Genomic DNA, 24729 nt, shown 5'->3' on the forward strand with positions numbered 1-24729 from the left:
CTTCAACAAAAAGTGACCTGTCTGCTGTGGTCGGGAACCCTGCTATGGTCCTAGGGCTCACTAACTGGGATCACAACAATTGCATTCTGCACACTGAGTTTAGAATTTTGATATTGGTTAGTGTACTGATTTTAGACTGTCATTATTTTGTCTACCTCATGGAGATCATGACACGCCATGACCATGACAAAGTGGTTGCTCTATTTTTACTGTAAAATGTGAATCCTATTAATTTGCTTTCCTGGTCCCAGCTCTGTAAACTTTTGTCATGCATTGTATATATCTCACCAGAACAACATACCTAGTGTGATAAAATGCATCCAAGGTGCAGTATGTACAGTGATTATATGAGAGTTCTGTTGTCAATCTTAGAATATATGTAGTGTATCTACAGTATAATTGAGCTTCAGTAATATGCATGCATATATAGTACTGATAGCTTGCAGAATGATGTGCATGGCAGATCGATGTATCAACACAATTATGTAATTGTCAGGTAGCTAATTTTTGTTCAATATGGTTTTTGGAATGCAGGCTCGGGCAAAACAACTGTATAATGCAGGATACAAAACAATTGCACATTTAGCTAATGCAGATCTTGAAGTGTTAATAAAGACGATTGAACACATGTCTCGACGTCAAGCCCAGCAAATTGTCACATCAGCTAAGGTGAGCATATTTTACATTCTGGAATGCTAGAACAAATTTGTATTTATTAAACTTTTTATGTCCCATCAATCTTGATATTCTCAGTGGTTTACATTATACTGACAGATCATAACATAAGACCATGAGAAATAAAAACAATATCAGAATTAACTTAGTTAAAGATGTGATGTATAGTTCCCCCTTTGCAACTATCAATGTTTCCCAGGATGTTCACTTATGGATTGCTCATAATGATGCCACGTGGGCTACCTTGATAACACAACCCTAGCTAAGATAATGTTCAAGCACCTTTCTGACCTCATTTGCAACTTTCTTTAAATTAGTCCCTTATTAGCTTACTCCTGTTACTCTATCTTATCTATCTGTATGTTCCATTTTTGCTTACACCCTATGCTGTCTATTAAAATGTTTTGTTGTGAATTGTGTTCACATTGTAATGTAGCATAGTATGCCATACTTTGTATTGTTGTTTGAATATTTTTACTGCTGTAATTGTCTTATTGCTTATGTATGATTTATTCTTGCTTGAGTGAATTCCTTCAAAAATGTGGTAAATAAATCCTAAATAAAGAAAGAAAGAAAGAAAGAACTCCATAAATATAGGCAAGCAGAAACCACATTCAAAGAGCCATCCTTTCAGAAATCTTCACCAGGAGCATACAAGTACCCCGAAGTCCAGCTACAACCCAAATGCCTGTGTAAAAATAAAGGTTTTCAGTTTAATCTTAAAGGCCTTAAAAGGCCCTTCCTACCCAAATGTTGGTGGGTAGCTGATTCCATAATATGGGAGCGCATCAAAAAAGCACTCACTTGTGTAGAAACAAGGCATGCCCTAGAATACTTTTCTTTTCAGAAGTTGCAGAAAATTCAGTCTTTGGATAAAAGGGTATAGTTTCAAATTATACAGAAAAACTGATTGGCAAGCTGCCTGCATTTTTTTTAAACCCTGTTTTTGCCCAAAACATAAATTTAACTGTTTGGATCTTGTTTCTAGATCTCCTTTATCCTTCCTAATAAATTCTTCCCCTGGAATAAAATGTGTGCACTTTTAAAATGTTATATATAGTAGATTCCAGATAATCAGAACACTGGTTAGTTGGGGCAGCTGTTTATTAGATCCAAAACCAGGAGAACAAAAATAAAGCACAATTATAAGAGTGGGAAAGTTTCACTTATTTTGAACACTACGCCATTTAATTAGGCCAGTAGCATCCACAGAATGTCATTGATGCATAACTTTCCTATTAAGTATAAATGGGCAGCTTTGTTTACATACACATGCTACTGCGGGGTGTGTTGCTTTCCACCTGTGGTGTGTGCATTTAAAATGCTTAGGAAAGATCTTACACTCGTGGACAAAATTGACTTGTCTGAGCAATTGAAAAATACAACTGCCATACTCAACGCCAACTGGCAGAGATTGCTGGAGTGCCAAAATCTACACATGTAGGTGCCCCCCTTCACCCCTAAGGGCTATGGTAGTGGTGTACAGTTGTGGGGAGTGGGTTTTGGGGGGGGGGGATTTGGGGGGGCTCAGCACCCAAGGTAAGGGAGGTATGCACCTGGGAGCAATTTTTGAAGTCCACTGCAGTGCCCCCTAGGGTGCCCGGTTGGTGTCCTGGCATGTCAGGGGGACCAGTGCACTACAAATGCTGGCCCCTCCCATGACCAAATGCCTTTGGCCGGGTTTGAGATGGCCGGCCTCAGTTTCCATTATCGGCGAAAACCGATGCTGGCCATCTCAAACCCAGCCATCTCTGACATTTGGCCGGCCTGAACCATGTTATCGAAACGAAAGATGGCCGGCCATCTTTTTCGATAATACGGTTCGGGACTGCTGTTTGCAGCGCCGGCCATATAGATGGCCGGCACCATTCGATTATGCCCCTCTATATAAAATACTGTATAACCAATGGAAAATACATATGCATATACAAGTATAGAAATAAAAACAAAAATAAATTAAACTAATTGCAAGTATAAAGCAAAAAAATTACATATAAACATACATTCTATGTGATACCAGCATAATGGCACAATATTTAAACGTAAGGTTATACTAACAAAAATGTAAATATATGTATATATATGGAATGCAAAGGAGTTCAACCATGGACCATACAATATATATCAGGAGATGAGGATATGTATTTGTAAATCAAAATGTATGTAAGATGTAAAGGGCTATTTACGGTAAAATATATTGCAAAGGAAGGGGTATTTTCTATGTATATATGAGAGATAGACACATTGATCAAAAAGAAAGAACTGAACAAAAAAACGCATCAAAGAAACTACTAATATGAGATATAAGGCTATAAAATGCTGTTGATAAAGGGCTATTTTAAAACATTATGCTGTATAATTTAAAATGTATATTTGTATATATATCTATATATTTATGAAAAAAGAGCCACAAATTAGAATAACTATGTCTCAGTGAGGCAAGATGTTTATATTTCTTTTTTTCCCCTTTGAACTGATGGTACTTGCGTATGAGTAACTCGGCATAAAGGTTTTCTTAATATATTGACCCAACGTATATATTGGCATCCTTAATATATTTCCATCCCCATTGTGTTCGTTAACATTCGCTTAACTTTTCAATGTATGAGCATTCACGTTTCCAACTGAAGCTACGTTGAATCGTCTTTATGTATATTCATGAAACGTCATGAATATGAATGACGTTCTTATGTTTTATTTTTTAATTCCATCTTGAATTATTTGACTGTTTTATAAAATATATATTATGGTATGTTTTGATTCCTTCCTTTTTTGGGGGATAGTTTCATAATATATAAAGAAATATTTGTAATTTTTATTTGTTTCCACACATGCGCATCAGAGTTGACCTGGTTTTTGGCGCACTTTTGAGCATTTAAATAACAGACGCGCTGTGTGCATCTTCTTGATACATTTCTGAGACTGCATTTCTTGTTCACAGAAGCTGTTTGATCTCGATAGTGGTGAGTTTTTTTTTGTTTTTTTTCTTTAGAATTGAGATGTTGTTTAAGCATTTGTAATACGCTCAGCCATTTTTGACTTTATACTTTTAGACTTTATACTTTTCGCCTTCTAGAAGAGCTCGTTACACCGGTAGCGTTTGCGCAGCTATTATCAACAGCTGCCACATTTTCTTATACGTTCCCCTCTCCCATACTACCTTTTTTCCTTATGACCACGATACCGGTTGTTTTTGTATCGGTGCTCACAGTATTCTTCGGTGACATTTGAATTCAATGTTGCAGCTTGTCAGATTAGCAGAACAGACTTATGTTGTATGTTTTCCATAGATATATATATATTTACTTAACTTTCTGTAAGCCACATTGTGCCTGCATGAGTGGGAAAATGTGGGATATAAGTGTACAATAAATAAATAAATAAATAAATTTAAGTGTTAGTTCCTTACCCGGGTGGTTTTTCTGCGTTGGACCACCGCCCTGTCCCACACTTTGTTTCATCGGTTTTTCTTTTTTCAGAGGACTGTGGTCCCACTGTATCATATATTTAGTTGGAATTCAACATCATATTACATCATAAGGTCAGTAAGACACTGTCTGTACTTTCATCTATTTTTCTGATTTCTTTACTTTTTACACATTTTTAAAGGCTTCGCAAGATAAATATTCTCACTCGACCTATCTTTTTTTCTATACGGGTTGTGTTGACACAGGATACAGATATTTTATTTTTTCATATTAGCAATATAAATATTTTTTTTGTATATTCAATATCAGTTATTCTAATTTGTGGCTCTTTTTTCATAAATATATAGATATATATACAAATATACATTTTAAATTATACAACATAATGTTTTAAAATAGCCCTATATCAACAGCATTTTATAGCCTTATATCTCATATTAGTAGTTTCTTTGATGCATTTTTTGTTCAGTTTTTTTTCTTTTTTCTTTTTTGTTTTAGATCAATGTGTCTATCTCTCATATATATAGAGAAAATATCCCTTCCTTTGCAATATATTTTACCATAAATAGTTTAACAACTTTACATCTTACATACATTTTGATTTACAAATACATACAGTGGGGGAAATAAGTATTTGATCCCTTGCTGATTTTGTAAGTTTGCCCACTGACAAAGACATGAGCAGCCCATAATTGAAGGGTAGGTTATTGGTAACAGTGAGAGATAGCACATCACAAATTAAATCCGGAAAATCACATTGTGGAAAGTATATGAATTTATTTGCATTCTGCAGAGGGAAATAAGTATTTAATCCCTCTGGCAAACAAGACCTAATACTTGGTGGCAAAACCCTTGTTGACAAGCACAGCGGTCAGATGTCTTCTGTAGTTGATGATGAGGTTTGCACACATGTCAGGAGGAATTTTGGTCCACTCCTCTTTGCAGATCATCTCTAAATCATTAAGAGTTCTGGGCTGTCGCTTGGCAACTCGCAGCTTCAGCTCCCTCCATAAGTTTCAATGGGATTAAGGTCTGGTGACTGGCTAGGCCACTCCATGACCCTAATGTGCTTCTTCCTGAGCCACTCCTTTGTTGCCTTGGCTGTATGTTTTGGGTCATTGTCGTGCTGGAAGACCCAGCCACGACCCATTTTTAAGGCCCTGGCGGAGGGAAGGAGGTTGTCACTCAGAATTGTACGGTACATGGCCCCATCCATTCTCCCATTGATGCGGTGAAGTAGTCCTGTGCCCTTAGCAGAGAAACACCCCCAAAACATAACATTTCCACCTCCATGCTTGACAGTGGGGACGGTGTTCTTTGGGTCATAGGCAGCATTTCTCTTCCTCCAAACACGGCGAGTTGAGTTCATGCCAAAGAGCTCAATTTTTGTCTCATCTGACCACAGCACCTTCTCCCAATCACTCTCGGCATCATCCAGGTGTTCACTGGCAAACTTCAGACGGGCCGTCACATGTGCCTTCCGGAGCAGGGGGACCTTGCGGGCACTGCAGGATTGCAATCCGTTATGTCGTAATGTGTTACCAATGGTTTTCGTGGTGACAGTGGTCCCAGCTGCCTTGAGATCATTGACAAGTTCCCCCCTTGTAGTTGTAGGCTGATTTCTAACCTTCCTCATGATCAAGGATACCCCACGAGGTGAGATTTTGCGTGGAGCCCCAGATCTTTGTCGATTGACAGTCATTTTGTACTTCTTCCATTTTCTTACTATGGCACCAACAGTTGTCTCCTTCTCGCCCAGCGTCTTACTGATGGTTTTGTAGCCCATTCCAGCCTTGTGCAGGTGTATGATCTTGTCCCTGACATCCTTAGACAGCTCCTTGCTCTTGGCCATTTTGTAGAGGTTAGAGTCTGACTGATTCACTGAGTCTGTGGACAGGTGTCTTTCATACAGGTGACCATTGCCGACAGCTGTCTGTCATGCAGGTAACGAGTTGATTTGGAGCATCTACCTGGTCTGTAGGGGCCAGATCTCTTACTGGTTGGTGGGGGATCAAATACTTATTTCCCTCTGCAGAATGCAAATAAATTCATATACTTTCCACAATGTGATTTTCCGGATTTAATTTGTGATGTGCTATCTCTCACTGTTACCAATAACCTACCCTTCAATTATGGGCTGCTCATGTCTTTGTCAGTGGGCAAACTTACAAAATCAGCAAGGGATCAAATACTTATTTCCACCACTGTATATATATATATATATATATATATATATATATATATATATATATATATATATATATATATTTACATTTTTGTTTGTTTAACCTTATGTTTAAATGTTGTGCCATTATGTTGGTATCACATAGAATGTATGTTTTATATGTAATTGTTTTACTTTATACTTGCAATTATTTTTAATTTATTTTTGTTTTTATTTCTATACTTGTATATGCATATGTATTTTCCCGTTGGTTATACAGTATTTTATATTGTTACCCTGCATTTATTATTATTTTTTTTTTTCTACTTTTTACTATTCTTTGTACATTTTGTCATATTAATTTTTTCTTTATTGATTTTTTTGTTACTTTACTACTATGTGTATTTTTCTTTCTCTTGTTTATGTTTACTTTTATATTTAATTTTGTAGACTCCTGAAGAAGGCGCTCCGGCGCCAAAACACGGCTGTGTTGAGTCATACTTTTTTTTATGTTACCAATAAACTTTTTTTAACCATACGTCTTTCTCTCTGTTTGGAAAGAACCTACCTTCCCCACTCCTTCTCTACTTTGTAATGGCATACTACTTACAATGTCAACACAATACGTAATAGAACATTATAATTGATAGTGAAGGGTAAAGCAAAGATGGAACATATAGATAGGTAAGAAAGTAGGAAGAGTTAGGAAGTAAGGTGATTGATTTAAAGAAAGTTGCACATGAGGTCAGAGAAATGATTAAATATTATCTCAGCTAGGGTAGGAGTGGATAAACATGTCCTGCTGCAGTATATGCAGCCCGAGTCACTCCTTGAGACTAACGAGTTAGTTACTTCTTCCATTAAAGGCCTGGTTGAAGAGCCAAGCTTTCACCTGCTTCCTGAAGTAGAGATAGTCTTATGTTAAGCGGAGCCTTTCAGGCAGTGCATTCCAGAGTGTGGGGGCTACTCCAGAGAAGGCTCGCTTGATGGTATCACATCGTGTAATGTCTTGTGGAGAGGGTGTGGTTAGTGAAAGTCCTTGAAAGGACCTTAATGTCCTTGGCGATGTGTGGAGGATCATCCTATTTTTCAGGTACTCAGGGCCATTTCCTTTCAGGGCCTTGAAGATCAGACATAGAGTTTTAAATTTAGCCCTGTATTGTACTGGTAGCCAATGAAGTTTTTGCAAAAATGGTGTGATATGTTCACGTCGCTTGCAACCTTATATGAGTCTTGTTGCTGCATTCTGAATTTACTGGAGCAGGTGCAGGCCCTTTGTAGTCAGACCATTGTATAGTGCATTGCAGTAATCCAGTCTTGATGTTATCATGGCATGTACACCTGAGATAAGATTTACCTTCTCAATACAAGGAGAGAGGCAGCATAGCTGTCGCAAATAGTAGAAGTAGCTCTTGATGGTTGCTTGGATTTGGGGAATCAGAGTAAGTGTTGAATCTAACTGTATTCCAAAGTTCCTGACTTGTGATTTGAGAGGGAGTCCGTGTTTCCCAAAAGGGATTTTGATGTCAGGTATGTTTCAAGCTCGGTTTTATTTGGGTTCAAGCAGAGTTTGTATGGTTATATATACTAGTCAAGGCTGTCTTTTTTTTTGAGGGGGGGGAGAGCAAAGGGCAATTACCCTGGGCCCAAACACCAAAAGAGACCTCCTTGGCAAAACTGAGTGATGTCACTGAAACAGAGCTTAAGAGTGTCTGGCTGTCAGGTTCTCAGGTTCAGAGCCCGTGAGGCCGGGCTCTGGAGCAAACGTGAGCCCTTGGGCTGCTGCCGAGGAGCGACAACAGCAGGCAAAACCCACCAACCAACACTGGGCAAGCACACCGGCAGGGACTGCAGGCACTGCCCAGTGAACCGGAACACATGGACTGGAATCCCCCGGACTGGAGGACACAGGACTGGAGCACACCGGACTGGTCCACACAGCTTCACCTGCACTTAGCTACTAAGCCCCCCAGGAGTTGAGCTCCTGGGTTCGAGTAGCCGGCAGGACTTACTGGATACCGGATGACACAGGGACCAGGACTGGAAACAGAAGTACTCCTAAACCTAAACTGATCTACGTGCTCCCAAGCCCTAAACCAGCAGGAGTGTTCCTAACAGTAAACTGACAAAAGGACTTCCTAAGCCCTAAACTAACAGAGCAGGGAACTAAACACAAAGCTAACACAGGTGCTACTAAGCACCACGCTACAAGCAGAGCTCTACACTAACAAGCTAAACACAAAACTAACAAGCTACCTAAGCACTGCTCTAGCAAGCTGGATACAAAACTAACAAGGTGCTTCCTAAGCACTACTCTGGCAAGCAACCAGAAGAGCTCCTAGCACTAAAAGGGAAGACAGGGGAGCCACAAGGAAAAAGCAGGGAAGCTAACACATAAGCCAAAAGTGATTCTAAATCACCAAACACCAACAGCAAAGACTGCAATGCTCCCAATAGCACAAACACCAGAAGTACTTCTAACAGCAAACTCTGCAGTGTTCCTAACAACACCAAACCCTGAAGTACTTCTATCAACAACAGAGCTTCCAAAGCCCTACACACAGCAATGCTTCCAAAACCAAGAGGGAAAAGCAGGGGAACCATAAGGGAAAAGCAGGAAAGCTAAACACACAGTCACCAGTGCACACTGCACTAACACTAACCTGGACCTTAGCAAAAGCAAGCAGGGAAACTAGACACAAAGTCAGAAGTGCACGCTGCACCACCCTATCTAAAGCAAACACCACCGTTGCAAAGGCTCTGAAGGAAACAACACCACTTCCTTATCAAGGCCCTCCCTGATGATGTCACACTCCCTAGTTCTAGGCAAAAGCACACTGACCCAGAGAGGCCCAACCCACACCAATGCAACACCGTGAAGCACTTGAAGCCAGTACACCCAAAGAGAGGTAGAGCTAACTCAGTCCACCCACACAGCTGTAGTAAAGTGAAACAATTAACCCCATGCTGCTGGAAGCTGCCAGCACAGAGAGACAGAGCCAGCTCAGAAAGGACAGACAAAAGAAACAGAAGCCAGCTAAGAAGCTGACCCCCAGGAAAGAGGTAAGTTTGAGAGGGGTTCTGACCCCAATCATAACACTGGCACTGGCTGTGCTCACTTCTTAATTTTCTGCCCTGGGCCCACATAGTTTGCAAAATCTTCCCACATAGTGAGAAAAGCCTAGGCTCCAAGGTAGGGTCATTTTAGTTCTATAAAGTATTAATAAAGGGTCCAGTATTCAGCCTTTGGCAGTTAGTGGGTTTTAAGCAGCTGACAACTGTGGGCTGAATTAAGCTCAGATGTTCAATGCCAGGCCATGTCTAGGCTCTGACATTGAATATTTGGTAACTGCAGTTATCTGGAAGTTAATGGGCACTGGCAGATCAGTGTCCAGTTAGCTCAGCTGATAAAGTTAGGACAGCCTTTTTGCTGTCCTAACTTTATGCACATAATTTTAACCGGTTAGTGGACTGAATATTGCAACTAACCGATTAAATGCCTGCGGTCACAGGCAATGTTCAGTACCACTACCTGCTTAAGGGGCTGCTGAATATTGGCTGATGGCCAGCTAAATAAGGTTTAACTGGGTAGGAGAGGCCCATTTTGACTATCAGACATAATGGCAGATAAAGACGTGTACAGCCCATCCAGTCTGCCCAACAAGATAATTCATAGCATAAGGTATGATGTGATACTGCATATGTGTACTTGATCTTTCTCCGAGAACAAGCAGGCTGATATTCTCACATGTGGGTGACGTCACATCAGGGCCCAGAGGATTTTCAGCAAAAATCGCCTGAAAACTCTTCTAGAGTGTTCCGTCGTGCGAGACTACCGCGCATGCTCGTGTACGAATTCCCGCCCACCGCGCGGACACGCTCCTCAGTTTCTTTCTTTCTGCGTCTGAGGAGACACTGAGTTTTCGTTAAGCTTCGCATTTCTTTGCCCCTCAGAGAGGAAGTTTCTTTGTTTTTCGGCTTTTCGCCACGGTTACAGCGTCTTCTTTACAAGCTGTTAAAAAAAAAAGAAGATTCCTTAGCATCCCTCCGGACTGGCCCAGGATTGGACTGATGGGTTGTGCACGCCTACCAGCAGGTTGGAGACTTAGAAAATACCTGGGCCGGTCCGGAGAGATTAAAGGAAAGCAATTTTTTTTTTTTGTTACATTTGTACCCCGCGCTTTCCCACTCATGGCAGGCTCAATGCGGCTTACATGGGGCAATGGAGGGTTAAGTGACTTGCCCAGAGTCACAAGGAGCTGCCTGTGCCGGGAATCGAACTCAGTTCCTCAGTTCCCCAGGACCAAAGTCCACCACCCTAACCACTAGGCCACTCCTCCACTCCAGGTAAGGTCTAATTTCTCCTTCCTGTATATCTAGTTTCTTTTTTTCCCCTTTTTTATAAGTTTCCTTTCGTTTTCGTCGCAACCGTGTTAGTTCGCTCGTCGGACTTTATTCTTCCCTTATTGTCATTTTTATCTGACAAAATCGCGTCTTTTAATTTAGCGGACGAAGTTTTTCCCGCCATGTCATCGAAGACGCCCAGCGGCTTCAAGCCATGCGCCCGCTGCAACCGGACCATCTCTGGCACTGATTTATTTATTTATTTATTTTGTTACATTTGTACCCCGCGCTTTCCCACTCTTGGCAGGCTCAATGCGGCTTACATGGGGCAATGGAGGGTTAAGTGACTTGCCCAGAGTCACAAGGAGCTGCCTGTGCCTGAAGTGGGAATCAAACTCAGTTCCCCAGGACCAAAGTCCACCACCCTAACCACTAGGCCACTCTGATCCGCACTCCTGGTGCTTTCAGTGCCTCGGGCCTGACCATCTTCCAGAGAAATGTAAGTTATGTCTTAAAATGAAAAGACGTACTCAAATCTCCAGAGAGGCCCAGAGAAAAACCCTTTTTGGGTCCAGTACCTTGGCGTCGGTGGCGTCGACATCGGTACCAGTGGCATCGGGTACCGTCGACGTCGAGGGCAGCGCTGGCGTCGGGAGACCAGGTGAAGGCTGCTAAAAGACCGATGCACGCTGGGAGCAGTGATGCATCGAGCGGGTCTCCACCCGCCTCGGCGCCTCCTGCTTTGCAGGCCCCCCGGGATCGACCTGTGTCAGACCCGGCCCCGAGGAAGCGTGTGGATTCCACGTCTTCCTCGCCGGTACCAAGGAGCCTCGATGATGGGCATCGGGCGAAGGCCAAGAAGCACCGTCATCGTTCTCCTTCACGATACAGTACCAGGAGCTCCGGGTCGTCGAAGCATTCGGCACCCGAGAAGCGTCGACGCTGAGAGGTTCGCTCTCCCTCTCTCATGGAGGTGTTGATGCGGCGGTACCGGCTCCCCAACCTCTACAGATTCTGTCTCTGAGGCCCATACCGGTACCGCAGCCTTCCTCGACAGCTTCTCTGGAGGAGCGCATCAAAGCTATGTTTCCTGGTTTTATGGAAGCAGTGCTGCACCAGTGGAGACCGGCGCTGGCAGTATCGGTATAGTCGGTGTCGGAAGCTCCTAGAGCTTCTGACTCTTTGCCGATTGTGTCGGTACCTTCGGTGCTGGAAGCTCCTGCAGCGCTTAGCCCTTTGCCTGTGGTGAGGTCTCCTTCTCCGACACCGCTTGCGGTACCGGAGCCAGTAGCCACCCGGGTCGATTCTCCATTGGTGTCGGTGGAGGAAGCTTCATCGGAATCTCTAGGGGTATCGACTTCTCGACACCGTCATCGGGGTCATCGTACCTCCGCGTCGAGACAGGCTCGGATTCGGGCTGCTCTTTCTGAGCTTTTGGCCGCGTCCGATGATGGCTCCTCTGATGAGGATGAAGACCCTGAAGTTTTCTCTGCTGAGGACTCTTTAGGTCTTCCATCTAATTCGACTCCCTCACCCCAGAGGCAGCTTTCCCCTCTGGAAAGTCTGACTTTTTCCTCTTTTGTGCGGGAAATGTCTGAGGCCATTCCCTTCCCTGTGGAGCTTGTGGATGAGCTCGAGGTCCTGGATTATCCATCTCCACCTAAGTCTTCTGCTACGGTTCCTTTTCATGATACACTCAAGGAAGTGCTGTTGAGGAATTGGGAGAAGCCTCTGTCATGTCCAACTGTCCCCAAAAAAGCTGAGTCCCAATATCGGATTCATGGGGAACCCAGTTTCGTCCGGCCTCAGTTGCCTCATGATTCTGCGGTGGTGGATTCCGCTCTCAGAAGGGCCAAGAGTTCCAGGATTTTGCCTCGGCACCCCCGGGGCGAGATCTTAGAGCCTTGGGCTCTTTTGAGAGGAAGGCGTATCAGGCTGGAATGCTTGCATCCAAAATTCAATCTACCAGCTCTTCATGAGCATTCATTTGCGGAACTCAGTGCGGCAGCTTGAGAGCTTGGTTGAGACGCTCCCGCCGGAGCAAGCCGAGCCTTTTCGTCAAGTGGTCAGGCAGCAGAAGGCGTGTCGCAAGTTCCTGTCCAGGGGCATTTATGACACTTGCAATGTGACATCCAGATTTTCTGCTATGGGTATAGTGATGTGCAGACTCTCTTGGCTGCATGCCTTTAACCTGGAGGAACGAACTCAGCAGAAAATTGCGGATATCCCTTGCCGGGGGGATCATGTTTTTGGTGAGAAGGTCGAAGACTTGATTGATCATCTCTATCAGCGTGATAACGCTATGGACTCTCTCTCCCGCCGGGCGCCTTCTGCATCTACTTCCTCGTCTAGGAAGTTTTTTAAAGGGAAGAGGAGTGCCCCTTATGCCTCTAGGGGCCTTAGGTACACTCCTGCTTCTCGACAGCCGGTTCAGGCTCTGCCCCAGCGCGCTCGTTCTCGTCAACAGCGTGCGCCAAAGCAGGCCCCTGCGGCTCCCCAGCAAAAACCAGGGACTGGTTTTTGACTGGCTCCAGTTGAGCATAGCCTCTATCAACGTGTCCATGCCGGACGATCTGCCGGTCGGAGGGAGGTTAAAATTTTTTCACCAAAGGTGGCCTCTCATAACCTCCGACCGGTGGGTTCTTCAAATAGTCTGGTTAGGATACATCCTCAATCTGGAATCCAACCCTCCAAATTGCCCACTGAGAGCTCAGTCCTTCGTCTCTCAGCACAGGCAAGTACTTGCAGAGGAACTCTCCGTCCTTCTCAGCGCCAATGCGGTCGAGCCCGTTCCACCAGGGCAGGAAGGGCAGGGATTCTATTCCAGGTACTTTCTTGTGGAAAAGAAAACAGAGCGGATGCGTCCCATCCTAGACCTAAGGGGCCTGAACAAATATTTGGTTCTAGAAAAGTTCAGGATGGTTTCCCTGGGCACCCTTCTTCCCATGATTCAGGAAAACGATTGGCTATGCTCTCTGGACTTAAAGGATGCCTACACCCACATCTTGATACTTCCAGCTCACAGGAAGTATATGGTTTCGGCTGGGAACGCAGCACTTTCAGTACTGTGTACTGCCTTTTGGCTTGGCGTCTGCGCCCAGGGTATTTACCAAGTGCCTGGCAGTTGTTGCAGCGTCGCTACGCAGACTGGGGGTGCATGTGTTCCCTTATCTCGACGATTGGCTGGTGAAGAGCACCTCCCAGGAAGGAGCTTTGCAGTCCATGCGAATGACTATTCAAGTACTGGAGCTATTAGGGTTTGTAATCAATTACCCTAAGTCCCATCTAATCCCAGTTCAAAAATTGGAATTCATAGGAGCTCTGTTGTGCACAAAGACAGCTTGTGCCTATCTTCCCGAGGCAAGAGCAGACAACCTTCTGTCTCTGGTCTCCAGGGTTCAAGCGTCTCAACAGATCACAGCTCGGCAGGTGTTGAGACTTCTAGGGCACATGGCCTCCACAGTTCATGTAACACCCATGGCACGCCTTCACATGAGATCAGCTCAATGGACCCTAGCTTCCCAGTGGTATCAAGCTACAGGGGATCTAGAGGATGTCATCCAGCTGTCCACCAACTTTCGGAATTCCCTTCAGTAGTGGTCAATTCGATCCAATCTGGTTTTGGGGCGCCCATTCCAAATTTCTCAGCCACAAAAAGTGCTGACGACGGATGCATCCCTCCTGGGGTGGGGAGTGCATGTAGATGGGCTTCATACTCAAGGAGTTTGGTCCCTTCAGGAAAAGCGTCTTCAGATCAATCTCCTGGAGTTGCGAGCGATCTGGAACGCTCTAAAGGCTTTCAGAGATCTGCTGTCCTATCAAATTATCCAAATTCAGAAGGACAATCAGGTTGCGATGTACTACATCAACCAGCAAGGAGGCACCGGATCTCACCCTCTGTGTCAGGAGGCCGTCCAGATGTGGCTTTGGGCTCGCCAACACGGCATGTTTCTCCAATCCATTTATCTACCAGGCATAAACAACAGTCTGGCCGACAGGTTGAGCAGGATAATGGAACCTCACGAGTGGTCGCTGAGCATGACTGTAGCTCGAAAGATCTTCCAAGAGTGGGGCACCCCCTCGGTGGATCTTTTTGCCACTCAACTCAACCACAAGGTCCCTCAGTTCTGTTCCAGACTACAGGCCCACGGCAGGCTAGCGTCGGATGCCTTCCTCCTTCATTGGAGGACAGGTCTTCTGTATGCGTATCCTCCCATACCCCTGGTAGGGAAGACTTTGCTGAAACTCAAGCAAGACCGAGGGACCATGATTTTGATTGCGCCGTTTTGGCCCCGTCAGATCTGGTTCCCTCTTCTTCTGGAGTTATCTACAGAAGAACCGTGGAGATTGGACTGTTTTCCGACCCTCATTACTCAGAACGAGGGGGCGCTTCTGCATCCCAACCTCCGGTCTCTGGCTCTCACGGCCTGGATGTTGAGGGTGTAGAGTTCGCCTCCTTGGGTCTCTCTGAGGGTGTCTCCCGAGTCTTGCTTGCTTCTAGGAAAGATTCCACTAAAAGGTGTTACTCTTTTAAATTGCCGTCTGGTGTGACAGCAAGGCCCTAGATCCTTTTTCTTGTTCTACACAGACCTTGCTTGAATACCTTCTACACCTGTCAGAGTCTGGTCTCAAGTCTAACTCAGTAAGGGTTCACCTCAGGGGCGTAGCTACGGGTGGGCCTGGGTGGGCCCAGGCCCACCCAATTTCAACCCAGGCCCGCCCAGCGCCAGCTCCCATTGCCAGCCACTGCTGCTTTTCCTGATGAGCAGCAGGGCCGGCGCTACAAAAAGAAGAAGTACTCAGCTGACTGGAGCGAAGCAGGGGCAGTGACGTAAGAGACGGGCGGAGCCTGCAGAGCCAGCAGCCAATGCTTCGAGGCTGCCTGTGGTGCCGCGTTTTTTAAAAACATTTTTTCTCGTCGAGTCTTAGCGTTGGCGCTCAGCTCAGTCAGCTGAGCGCTTCTTCTTTTTGTAGCGCCCTGCTCATCAGGAAAAGCAGCAGTGGCTGGCAATGGGAGCTGGGGCTGGTGGGCCTGAATCGGGAGAGGGAAAATGGATGGCAGGATGGGGAGAACGAGGGAAAATGGAAGGATGAGGAGAGAAAGAGGGAAACAGATGGGAAGATGGCAGAGAAAGAGGGAAAATGGAAGGATGGGGAGAGAAAGAGGGAAAACAGATGGGAGGATGGCAGAGAAAGAGGGAAAACGGAAGGATGGGGAGAGAAAGAGGGAAAACAGATGGAAGGATGGCAGAGAAAGAGGGAAAACGGAAGGATGGGGAGAGAGAGGGAAAACAGATGGGAGGATGGCAGAGAAAGAGGGAAAACAGATGGGAGGATGGCAGAGAAAGAGGGAAAATGGAAGGATGCGGAGAGAGAGGGAAAACAGATGGGAGGATGGCAGAGAAAGAGGGGAGATGAATGAAAGGATGCAGAGAAAAAGGGGAGAGACTGGAAGGATGTGGAGAGAGAAGGGACACTGAACAGAAAAGGGTAGATAGATAGACACTGGTTAGAAGGAGGGAGAGAGACATTAGATGGAAGGATCAGGAGAGAGGGTAGATGGGTGGAAGGATGGGGAGAGAAAGAGGGAAGACGCTGGATGGAAGGGTAGGGAGAAAGAGGTGACACGATGGAAGGATGCAGAAAGAAAGAGGGGAGACTATTGGAAGGATGGGGAGACAGAGGGGAGAGACTGGAAGGATGGGGAGAGAGAGCTGCTGCATGGAAAGGGGGAGTAGTGAAAGATTGGAGAATAAGAGGAAGGGGCATGGGGAGAACAAGGGTGAGAAAAAGATGAAAGGCCATAAGTAGATGAAGGAAATTAAAGAATGGATAGTAAGAATAAATTAAATCTGGACACAGAGAGAGGCAGAAAAATATTGAAGAAAGCAAAGAAAAAGGAGAGAAAAATGACAAATGGCCAGGAAACCCTGGCAGAAGAGTTAAGCGAAAACGAAGGAAAGCAGAATCTAGAGACTGGGAGCAACACAATGAGAAAAAGTAAATGGCCATACAACAAAGGTAAAGAAAATAATTTTATTTTTAATTTAGGATAAAGTAATATGGTGTTAATAAAGTTTCAGAGACCAATACTTCCTTCCTTAGGTCAGGAGAGGATTCCGTAACAGCATTATACTGACCTGAGGCAGGAGGTTTTGGCCTCTGAAAGCTCATTGAAAAGGGTGTTAGGTTATTAAATAAATTGTCTGAAATTGGACGCACTGAAAAGCAGAACTTTACCCTGTGTGACAAATGCATCTGAGTGTGAATAAATTTTGCTGGGGGGGGGGGGGGGGGGGGGAATTTTGTGCCCACTCACTTTGGGTTCAGGCCCACCCAAAATTGGCAGTCTGGCTATGCTACTGGTTCACCTTAGTGCAATTTGTGCTTATCATCGTCGTGTGGAGGGTAAGCCTATCTCTGGACAGCCTTTAGTTGTTCACTTCATGAGAGGTTTGCTTTTGTCAAAGCCCCCTGTCAAACCTCCTACAGTGTCATGGGATCTCAACGTCGTTCTTTCCCAACTGATGAAAGCTCCTTTCGAGCCACTGGATTCCTGCCATCTGAAGTATTTGACGTGGAAGGTCATTTTCTTGGTGGCTGTTACTTCAGCTCGTAGAGTCAGTGAGCTCCAAGCCCTAGTAGCTCATGCTCCTTATACTAAATTTCATCATGACAGAGTAGTCCTCCGCACTCACCCTAAGTTCTTGCCAAAGGTGGTGTTGGAGTTCCATCTGAACCAGTCAATTGTCTTGCCAACATTTTTTCCCCATCCTCAAACAAGTCCTGGCGAAAGCAAGCTGCACACTTTGGACTGCAAAAGAGCATTGGCCTTTTACGTGGAGCGGACAAGCCCCCACAGACAGTCCGCCCAGTTTTTTTTTTTTCTTTTAATCCCAACAAGAGGGGAGTTGCTGTAGGGAAACGCACCATATCTAATTGGCTAGCAGATTGCATTTCCTTCACTTACGCCCAAGCTGGGCTGACTTTAGAGGGCCATGTCACGGCTCATAATGTTAGAGTCATGGCTGCGTCAGTGGCTCATCTGAAGTCAGCCACTATTGAAGAGATTTGCAAGGCTGCGACGTGGTCATCAGTCCACACATTCACATCTCACTACTGCCTTCAGCAGGATAGCCGACGCGACAGTCGGTTTGGGCAGTCGGTGCTGCAGAATCTGTTTGGGGTTTAGAATCCAACTCCAGCCCCCCTAGACCCATTTTTATTCTGTTCCAGGCTGCACTCTCAGTTAGCTGTTTCTTGTTTCAAGTCAATTTATGTTATGTCCTCACCGTTGCGAGGCCCAATTGACCATTCTTTATTGTTTTGAGTGAGCCTGGGGGCTAGGGATACCCCACATGTGAGAATATCAGCCTGCCTGTCCTCGGAGAAAGCAAAGTTTCTTACCTGAAGCAGGTATTCTCCGAGGACAGCAGGCTGGATATTCTCACAAACCCTCCCACCTCCCCTTTTGGAGTTGTTTTCTTTCATCTTTTGGATTCAACTGAGGAGCGTGTCTGCGCGGCGGGCGGGAATTCGTGCACGCGCATGCACGGTGCGGTCGTCTTGCGTGACGGAACGCTCTAGAAGAGTTTTAAGGCGATTTTTGCTGAAAATCCTCTGGGGCCGACGTGACGTCACCCACATTTGAGAATATCCAGCCTGCTGTCCTCGGAGAATACCTGCTTCAGGTATGAAACTTCACTTCATTTATCTTTGCCATTTTCAGGGCACAGACCATAGAAGTGTTGCCATCTAATCACCACTAAGCTTGTTTGGTTCCATGCCTTTTATATAGGATTCCTTTGTGTTTATCCCATCCACTTTTGAATTCTGTTACCATTTTCTTCTCCACCACCTCTCATGGTAGGGCATTCCATGTATCTACCACCCTCTCCATGAAAAAGTACTTCCTGACGTTGTTCCTGAGTCCCGTCCATTCCCCCCCCCCCCCCCCCCCCCAACCTCAGTTCATATCTTCTAGTTCTGCCACCTTCCCGTCTCTGGAAAAGGTTTGTTTGTAGATTAATGCCTTTCAAATATTTGTATCGTATAACCCCTGTCTCTCCTTCCCTCCAGAGTGTACATGTTCAGGTCTTCAAATCTCTTCTCATACGTCTTGTGACACAAACCCCATACCATTTTCGTCACTTTTCTCTGAACCATTTTGTCTTTTTACGTCCTTTGCAAGATACAGACTCCAAAACTGAACACAATACTCTTAAGTGGGACCTCACCAATAACTTGTACAGGGACATCAACACCTCCTTTTTTCTGCTGGTTATACCCCTCTCTACACAGCCTAGCATCCTTCTAGCCATGGTGACAGCCTTGTCGCATTGTTTCGCAGATCCTCAGACACCATCAACCCAATGTCCCTCTCCTGAGCTGTGCTTATCAGTCTCTCTCCTATCTGATACATCTTCTTTGGATTTCTGCACTCTGCACTTCTTGGCATTACATTTTAACTACTAAATACTAATAAGGAGGTGTCAAATACTCTGGGTTTAAGAAAGTGTCTATATTATCATATCTTTCTAAACCTACTCCTTAAATAAATAAATGAAATTTTAAAACTATTTTTATTTTAATTTATTTTATAGTGCTCAGTATTTCAGTGACGCTTTGCCTTTCACTGGAGGTACAAAACCTTCAGAGACAAACTAGACACTCATCAGTTACACATCACAGCACCGCCCTCCCTGCCTACCATATTGTTTGAATATTTTACCTAAATAACAGATGTAACATAACAGTCCACTTTTCAATCCATTTATCTTATGTTGATTAGCAGACAGATGGGTGCTTGCATAGATGGAGATTTATTTTCAAACTGAGCGTTTTCTCAGTATCAGCATCAGCAAGTTCATAGTGAATAAGTCAAACTTCATATTATCCCTTTATTTAAATTGTATTTGTGGAAAAAATAGGTACCACAGGAGTCAGAGGGAAAGAGTCTGACCATCTTGTTTCTTTTGACTGATCTTACTGAGATTTTGGAAGATTCCCAAGATTTTAATTGCAACTATAGTTACCTTCTTAGTCTGCTTTGGTACACAACAAGATGAATTACGTGTGTTTTAAAGTATTTTCAGAATAAAAACGCTCTGCTTTGTGCACCTATTCCCAGATATGGCTTATGCCAAACAAATTCTTAGAAAGGTCGTCTTGTAACTGTAGGCAAGAGTCATGGCAGCTGGTGGGTCATTTTTTTTTCTTTTAATATCCTATAAATGTTTAGGGGTCCACCAATCTTACTTATCTTTATTTGTTGGAGCATTCTTGGTGAATTATTGCTACCTTTTCAAAATTGTGGAAGTCCAATTGGGTATTGTAGGGTTAGATTGATAAGGTACTATTTTGAGGTGTAACCCCCTTGATTTCTGTACGAAATTGCTTTTAATTGGGTTGCAGTTGCTTCATTTCCCTTAATATGAGTTTGTAACAGTCATAGCCTTGTATTTTTCTTTTGTTTTCTTTGACTTTGTCTTTTGGGTTATTCTTGTACTTTATTGTACATTGTAATCTATTCTAAATAAGAATATAATAAAATGAAAATCAGTACAAAAATGGGTTCTTAACAATTGTACTTATTTTGCTTGCCAAGTGAATTTTCTAAAAGTATATTTTCTTATAATGCAGTGGCGTTCCTAGGGGGCTGCCACCAGGGGCGGATCGCCACCCCGGAACAGCGTGACACCCCCCCACCCCCCGACGAAATAACCCCCCCCCTCCCCGGGTGCACGCCGCTGGGGGGGGGGGGGGGTGCCGCGCGCCTGCCGGCTCTTCGTTTTCATGCTCCCTCTGCCCCAGAACAGGAAGTAACCTGTTCCGGGGCAAAGGGAGCATGAAAACGAAAAGCCGACAAGCGCGCGGCACCCCCCCAGCGGCGCGCACCCGAGGCGGACCGCCCCCACCGCCCCCCCCCCTTGGTACGCAACTGTTATAATGTTACTAAATATGGTAAGTATAGTAGTTTAGTATGTGCAATCATTTGATTTACAATGGCATACTTTTACATATTTGTAGAGTTCTAGATTCCTCACTAGGAAGATCATTTTAAAACTTCTTATATAGAGAGATTAGTGGCTGGTATGGATGGGAAAACTGGATAGGCCATATGGCCTTTATCTGCCCTTATTTTCTGTTTCTGTATGTATTACTGAATGCTCTAAATAGTTTTATTTCTTGCTGCAGATGTTGCTGATTGAGAAGGCAGAAGCACTTCAGGGAGAAGTAGAGGACCTGTTAAAGCTGCCTGCAGATCTGCCTGGGTTTAATGTCCCTTCTATAGATAACCATAAAGCTGCTCAATAATCTGTTTATATATATATATATGTATGTATGTATATATACATGTACCCTAAAACTTTTTTATTGTACATATATTTAAGCACTTGGGGCTATAAAGCATTATAAGTGGCCGTGTAAGCAAGGATATTTTTTGATCTGTGTATTATATATATGCTGTTCTACTCACATCACCTTATGGCTTCAAACCCTCATGTGGCAGGATGTAAATATGCTCTGTTGAGCTAGTCACATTATATAAACAGTTTTCTCCAAAATGTTTAGTATGCATGGCGCAAAGAAGCAGTGAGATGTCCCAGCACAACTTCTCCACATCCCATCCCAAACCATGGAATTAACAGCAGTGTATTTTCTATATTATCTTTGGATGTTGCCAAACAGTTGTCTAATTGTGGATATGATTTCTTAAGAATTATGGATCAATCCCAAAACTTGACTACTAATAGGTGATGAAAGCATCATGAAACTCTTTTGGTAAATTTTGATAACTACAATAAATAAACTCTTTTACAAAGTAATTTTATGTTGCTTTCTTTGAGAAGCATGTCCACTTGAAACTGTGATTTTTTTAAACATATAGCTAAGGCCTGTAAATTGCTGTAGTTCCTCAGCAACTGTTGTGTACTTTGCTTGTTGCTGCAAAATTGCTTTTTCCAGTTGAACTGCAGCAGTCTGTTAACCATCAGAAATAGATTTGTTCCACCCCCATCCTCATTTTTTCATTATATTTTATTTATGTACTTAAACATACGGGAAAAGCTCAAGACAAGATCACAGGAAAACAAGAAACAAAATTAAAGTTGTAGACCACATTATGGGGATCACTGTCTAGCCTTGCAGACAAGTGGGGGGGGGGGGGGGGGGGAAGAAAAGCAAATACTAATGAACAGAATCCTTCTACTAATTGTCTAAAAATACCCAACTATAGTAACATATTAAGCAACGTTTGCCTGGAGAACAGGTTTCTCCAAAAGTAAATTATGCAAATAGGCAGAATCCAGGAAGACATACGTATTATTTCCATATGTGACCAGGCATTTACAGGGATACCTAAGAAAATAATGTAGCTCCCACAGCTAAAGTTTTAAACTTAAGCTGCAGGAACTGCTTAATCCTGACTTTGTCTGGCCACATCTGGAAAAATAGTTACCCATTGACACCAAAAAAGGGCTTATTTCTTGGAAAAATATAGTTTCTAAACAGATTATTCCACCCTGACTGACATGGACAAAAAGGACAAATTTCCAGAAAGGGATACCAGAAGGAAAGGAAGCTGGAAAATTAGACATTGTAAAGTTATCCTTTATGAGGGTAACCTACTAAAATGTTTACATACCAAACCTGGCTTTTACAAAATTGCAAGCTGTATACAAACATAAAACAATAGGCTCATTCAAAGATTGTGCCTACTTGACCTATGTGTAGGTGTGCCTGGTAGTATATTTTGGGTGGAGCTGAATCAAATTTTGATGTGTACATGCACACATTTATACTTTTAGAGTAGGTGTAGATTTGTGTGAGAGCATTTGTACACTACTGGTGGTCATTGTAAGAGACTTTTATAAAGCCATATAGGTACGCATACTGCCTTAATAAATTAGGTACTTCTAATTTTTAAGTGCCACATTATAAAATTACTCTCTACATGATTATATGGTCAAGTGGCTAAACTTGATCAATTAATCTGACTCTTTTTTTAAACCAAGCCTCTCAAATATTTCACTGCCCCTTATTTACTTGTGGTTTACAGGCATCCAGAAGTCCTACTGGCATAACTTTGCCCACAGGAACCCTACTTTAGATCAAATCAAAATCGGGATCAATCGGACAAAGAAAAAATATAACTATTGAAAGATTCTGTCAAGTGCTATAGAAATGATTTATAGTAGTAGTAAGTCCCTAAAATTAGGAACCTGACTCAGGTCTCTCCAGAAATCACAAAGAGATGGTTGTCTTAGAATGGCTGCTTTCCTTTATTAATGCTAATAAGAACTTGTCAGTTATAGCAAATAACTACAGAAGGAAAGGCAAGAGAGCCAAAACACAGAATGTGTGATTTCTGTGATCTTCCCTTTGTGTTCAGTTCTATAATGTTGCAACTTGCTGCATATATATTCTCATTTCCATACATGGTAATTAACAGATTAGCAGCTCTTACTTTCTATGGTATCATTATATGATGTGAGCCACTAGGTAACCACCTATACTGTGAATTCTGTGTACAACTAATTCACAGTCTCCATGGCCTGACAGCTTAACAGCCTCTACTATAAGCTCTCAGCTACAGCCTTCCAGCCTGCCTAATGTGGGTCGTAAGGCAGCCCGCTGTAAGCTCTTCACTGCTTGTAGTCTATACTGCCCCTCCAAGGCTATTTCAGTTCTTTTGGTTTCCCAAAGATATGTACCGATAACACTCAGACATTTAGTATAGGTAATAAAACGACTTAGCTTTATTCGCATACTGGAGATCGATGTATCTCTGCTTACAAGATTGAGGTGAGCACAGTTGTCAAGAATCAGGAATAAAAAAAGACTCCAAACTCCTACCTGTCTGTCTTTAGAGCTCTGCAGAAGTTGGGTGACTCTGCATAAAAAGTCAGTAGGCCCAAAAAGAGATATTAAAAGGCATTATTTGGGAAATCAGGAAGACATGGGAAAGGAGCTAGAAGAAGGAAGCTTGAAAAAAAAAGGAGCTAAGAAAACGAGATGGAAACAAGAAAGTCAGCTAGTAAAAAGAGAGCTCAAAACAGGAAAAAGCACAAAAGGATATACCTTTAGCTCTGTCTGCGTAAATTGGCAATCAGCCAATAGGGAAGTTCCAGCTCTAAGGAAAAGAGGGAAATACCTGCATTCTGGCATGTAAGCAAAGGGGTCCTCTTCCTGACCCAGGTAGGGGAGGGAGAGTGGAGACCTGCCTTCCTGCACATAGGACTTTAGACAATGGAGCCTCTTTCTCCTTATCAGGAAGGAATGTAAGGAATCTGTGTTTCACTCTGTCTTAACTCAGAATGCTATTCAGCGTTTTTTACAAACAGTATGCAGTTTAAAATGAAATAAATACACAGGAATACAATGTCATGCCTAGACAACTTACTAAACTAGGATACTGTACTAATAACATGGTACAACATTGCTAGTGTACAGATATATAGTAACATAGTAGATGACGGCAGAAAAAGACCTGCACGGTCCATTCAGTCTGCCCAACAAGATAAACTCATATGTGCTACTTTTTGTGTATACCTGACCTTGATTTGTATCTGCCATATTCAGGGCACAGACCACAGAAGTCTGCCCAGCACTAGCCCCGCCTCCCACCACCGGCTCTGCCACCCAATCTCGGCTAAGCTTCTGAGGATCCATTCCTTTTGAACAGGATTCCTTTATGTTTATCCCACGCATGTTTGAATTCCGTTACCGTTTTCATCTCCATCACCTCCCACGGGAGGGCATTCCAAGCATCCACCACTCTCTCCGTGAAAAAATACTTCCTGACATTTTTCTTGAGTCTGCCCCCCTTCAATCTCATTTCATGTCCTCTAGTTCTACCGCCTTCCCATCTTCAGAAAAGGTTTGTTTGCAGATTAATACCTTTCAAATATTTGAACGTCTGTATATATGTATATGCAAGCTAAAAACAGGTAATTTGGTGTTACTTAGGTGATTACCTAACTTCCACAGAGTTTGCTGCAGTTCCCATCACTACATTAATCTAATATTGATTAGTAAAGGAAAAATTCAACTGTGGGGAAAACCAGGGTTCAAATCCTGCTGACACTCCTGGTGACCGTGAACAAGTCACTTTAC

At 43.5% G+C, this 24729-nt stretch overlaps 1 protein-coding gene across 1 annotated transcript; it reads left to right on the forward strand.

Moving 5' to 3' along the window:
• Positions 1-524: 524 nt before the first annotated feature.
• Positions 525-21187, forward strand: LOC115459307 (helicase POLQ-like). The gene is made up of 2 exons (XM_030189153.1): positions 525-669; positions 20809-21187. The coding sequence occupies exons 1-2, from the start codon at positions 529-531 to the stop codon at positions 20926-20928; spliced, it is 261 nt and encodes an 86-aa protein (XP_030045013.1). The 5' UTR covers positions 525-528; the 3' UTR covers positions 20929-21187.
• The last annotated feature ends 3542 nt before the right edge of the window (positions 21188-24729 follow it).

The sequence above is a fragment of the Microcaecilia unicolor genome, unplaced genomic scaffold, assembly GCF_901765095.1.
Source record: "Microcaecilia unicolor unplaced genomic scaffold, aMicUni1.1, whole genome shotgun sequence".
Taxonomy (NCBI): domain Eukaryota; kingdom Metazoa; phylum Chordata; class Amphibia; order Gymnophiona; family Siphonopidae; genus Microcaecilia; species Microcaecilia unicolor.

Excerpts from the sequence above, each read along its gene's own strand:
- LOC115459307 (XM_030189153.1), top strand. The coding sequence starts at position 529 with ATGCAGGCTCGGGCAAAACAACTGTATAATGCAGGATACAAAACAATT. Across the intron at positions 670-20,808 it reads AAATTGTCACATCAGCTAAG|ATGTTGCTGATTGAGAAGGC; the intron begins GTGAGCATATTT and ends TTCTTGCTGCAG.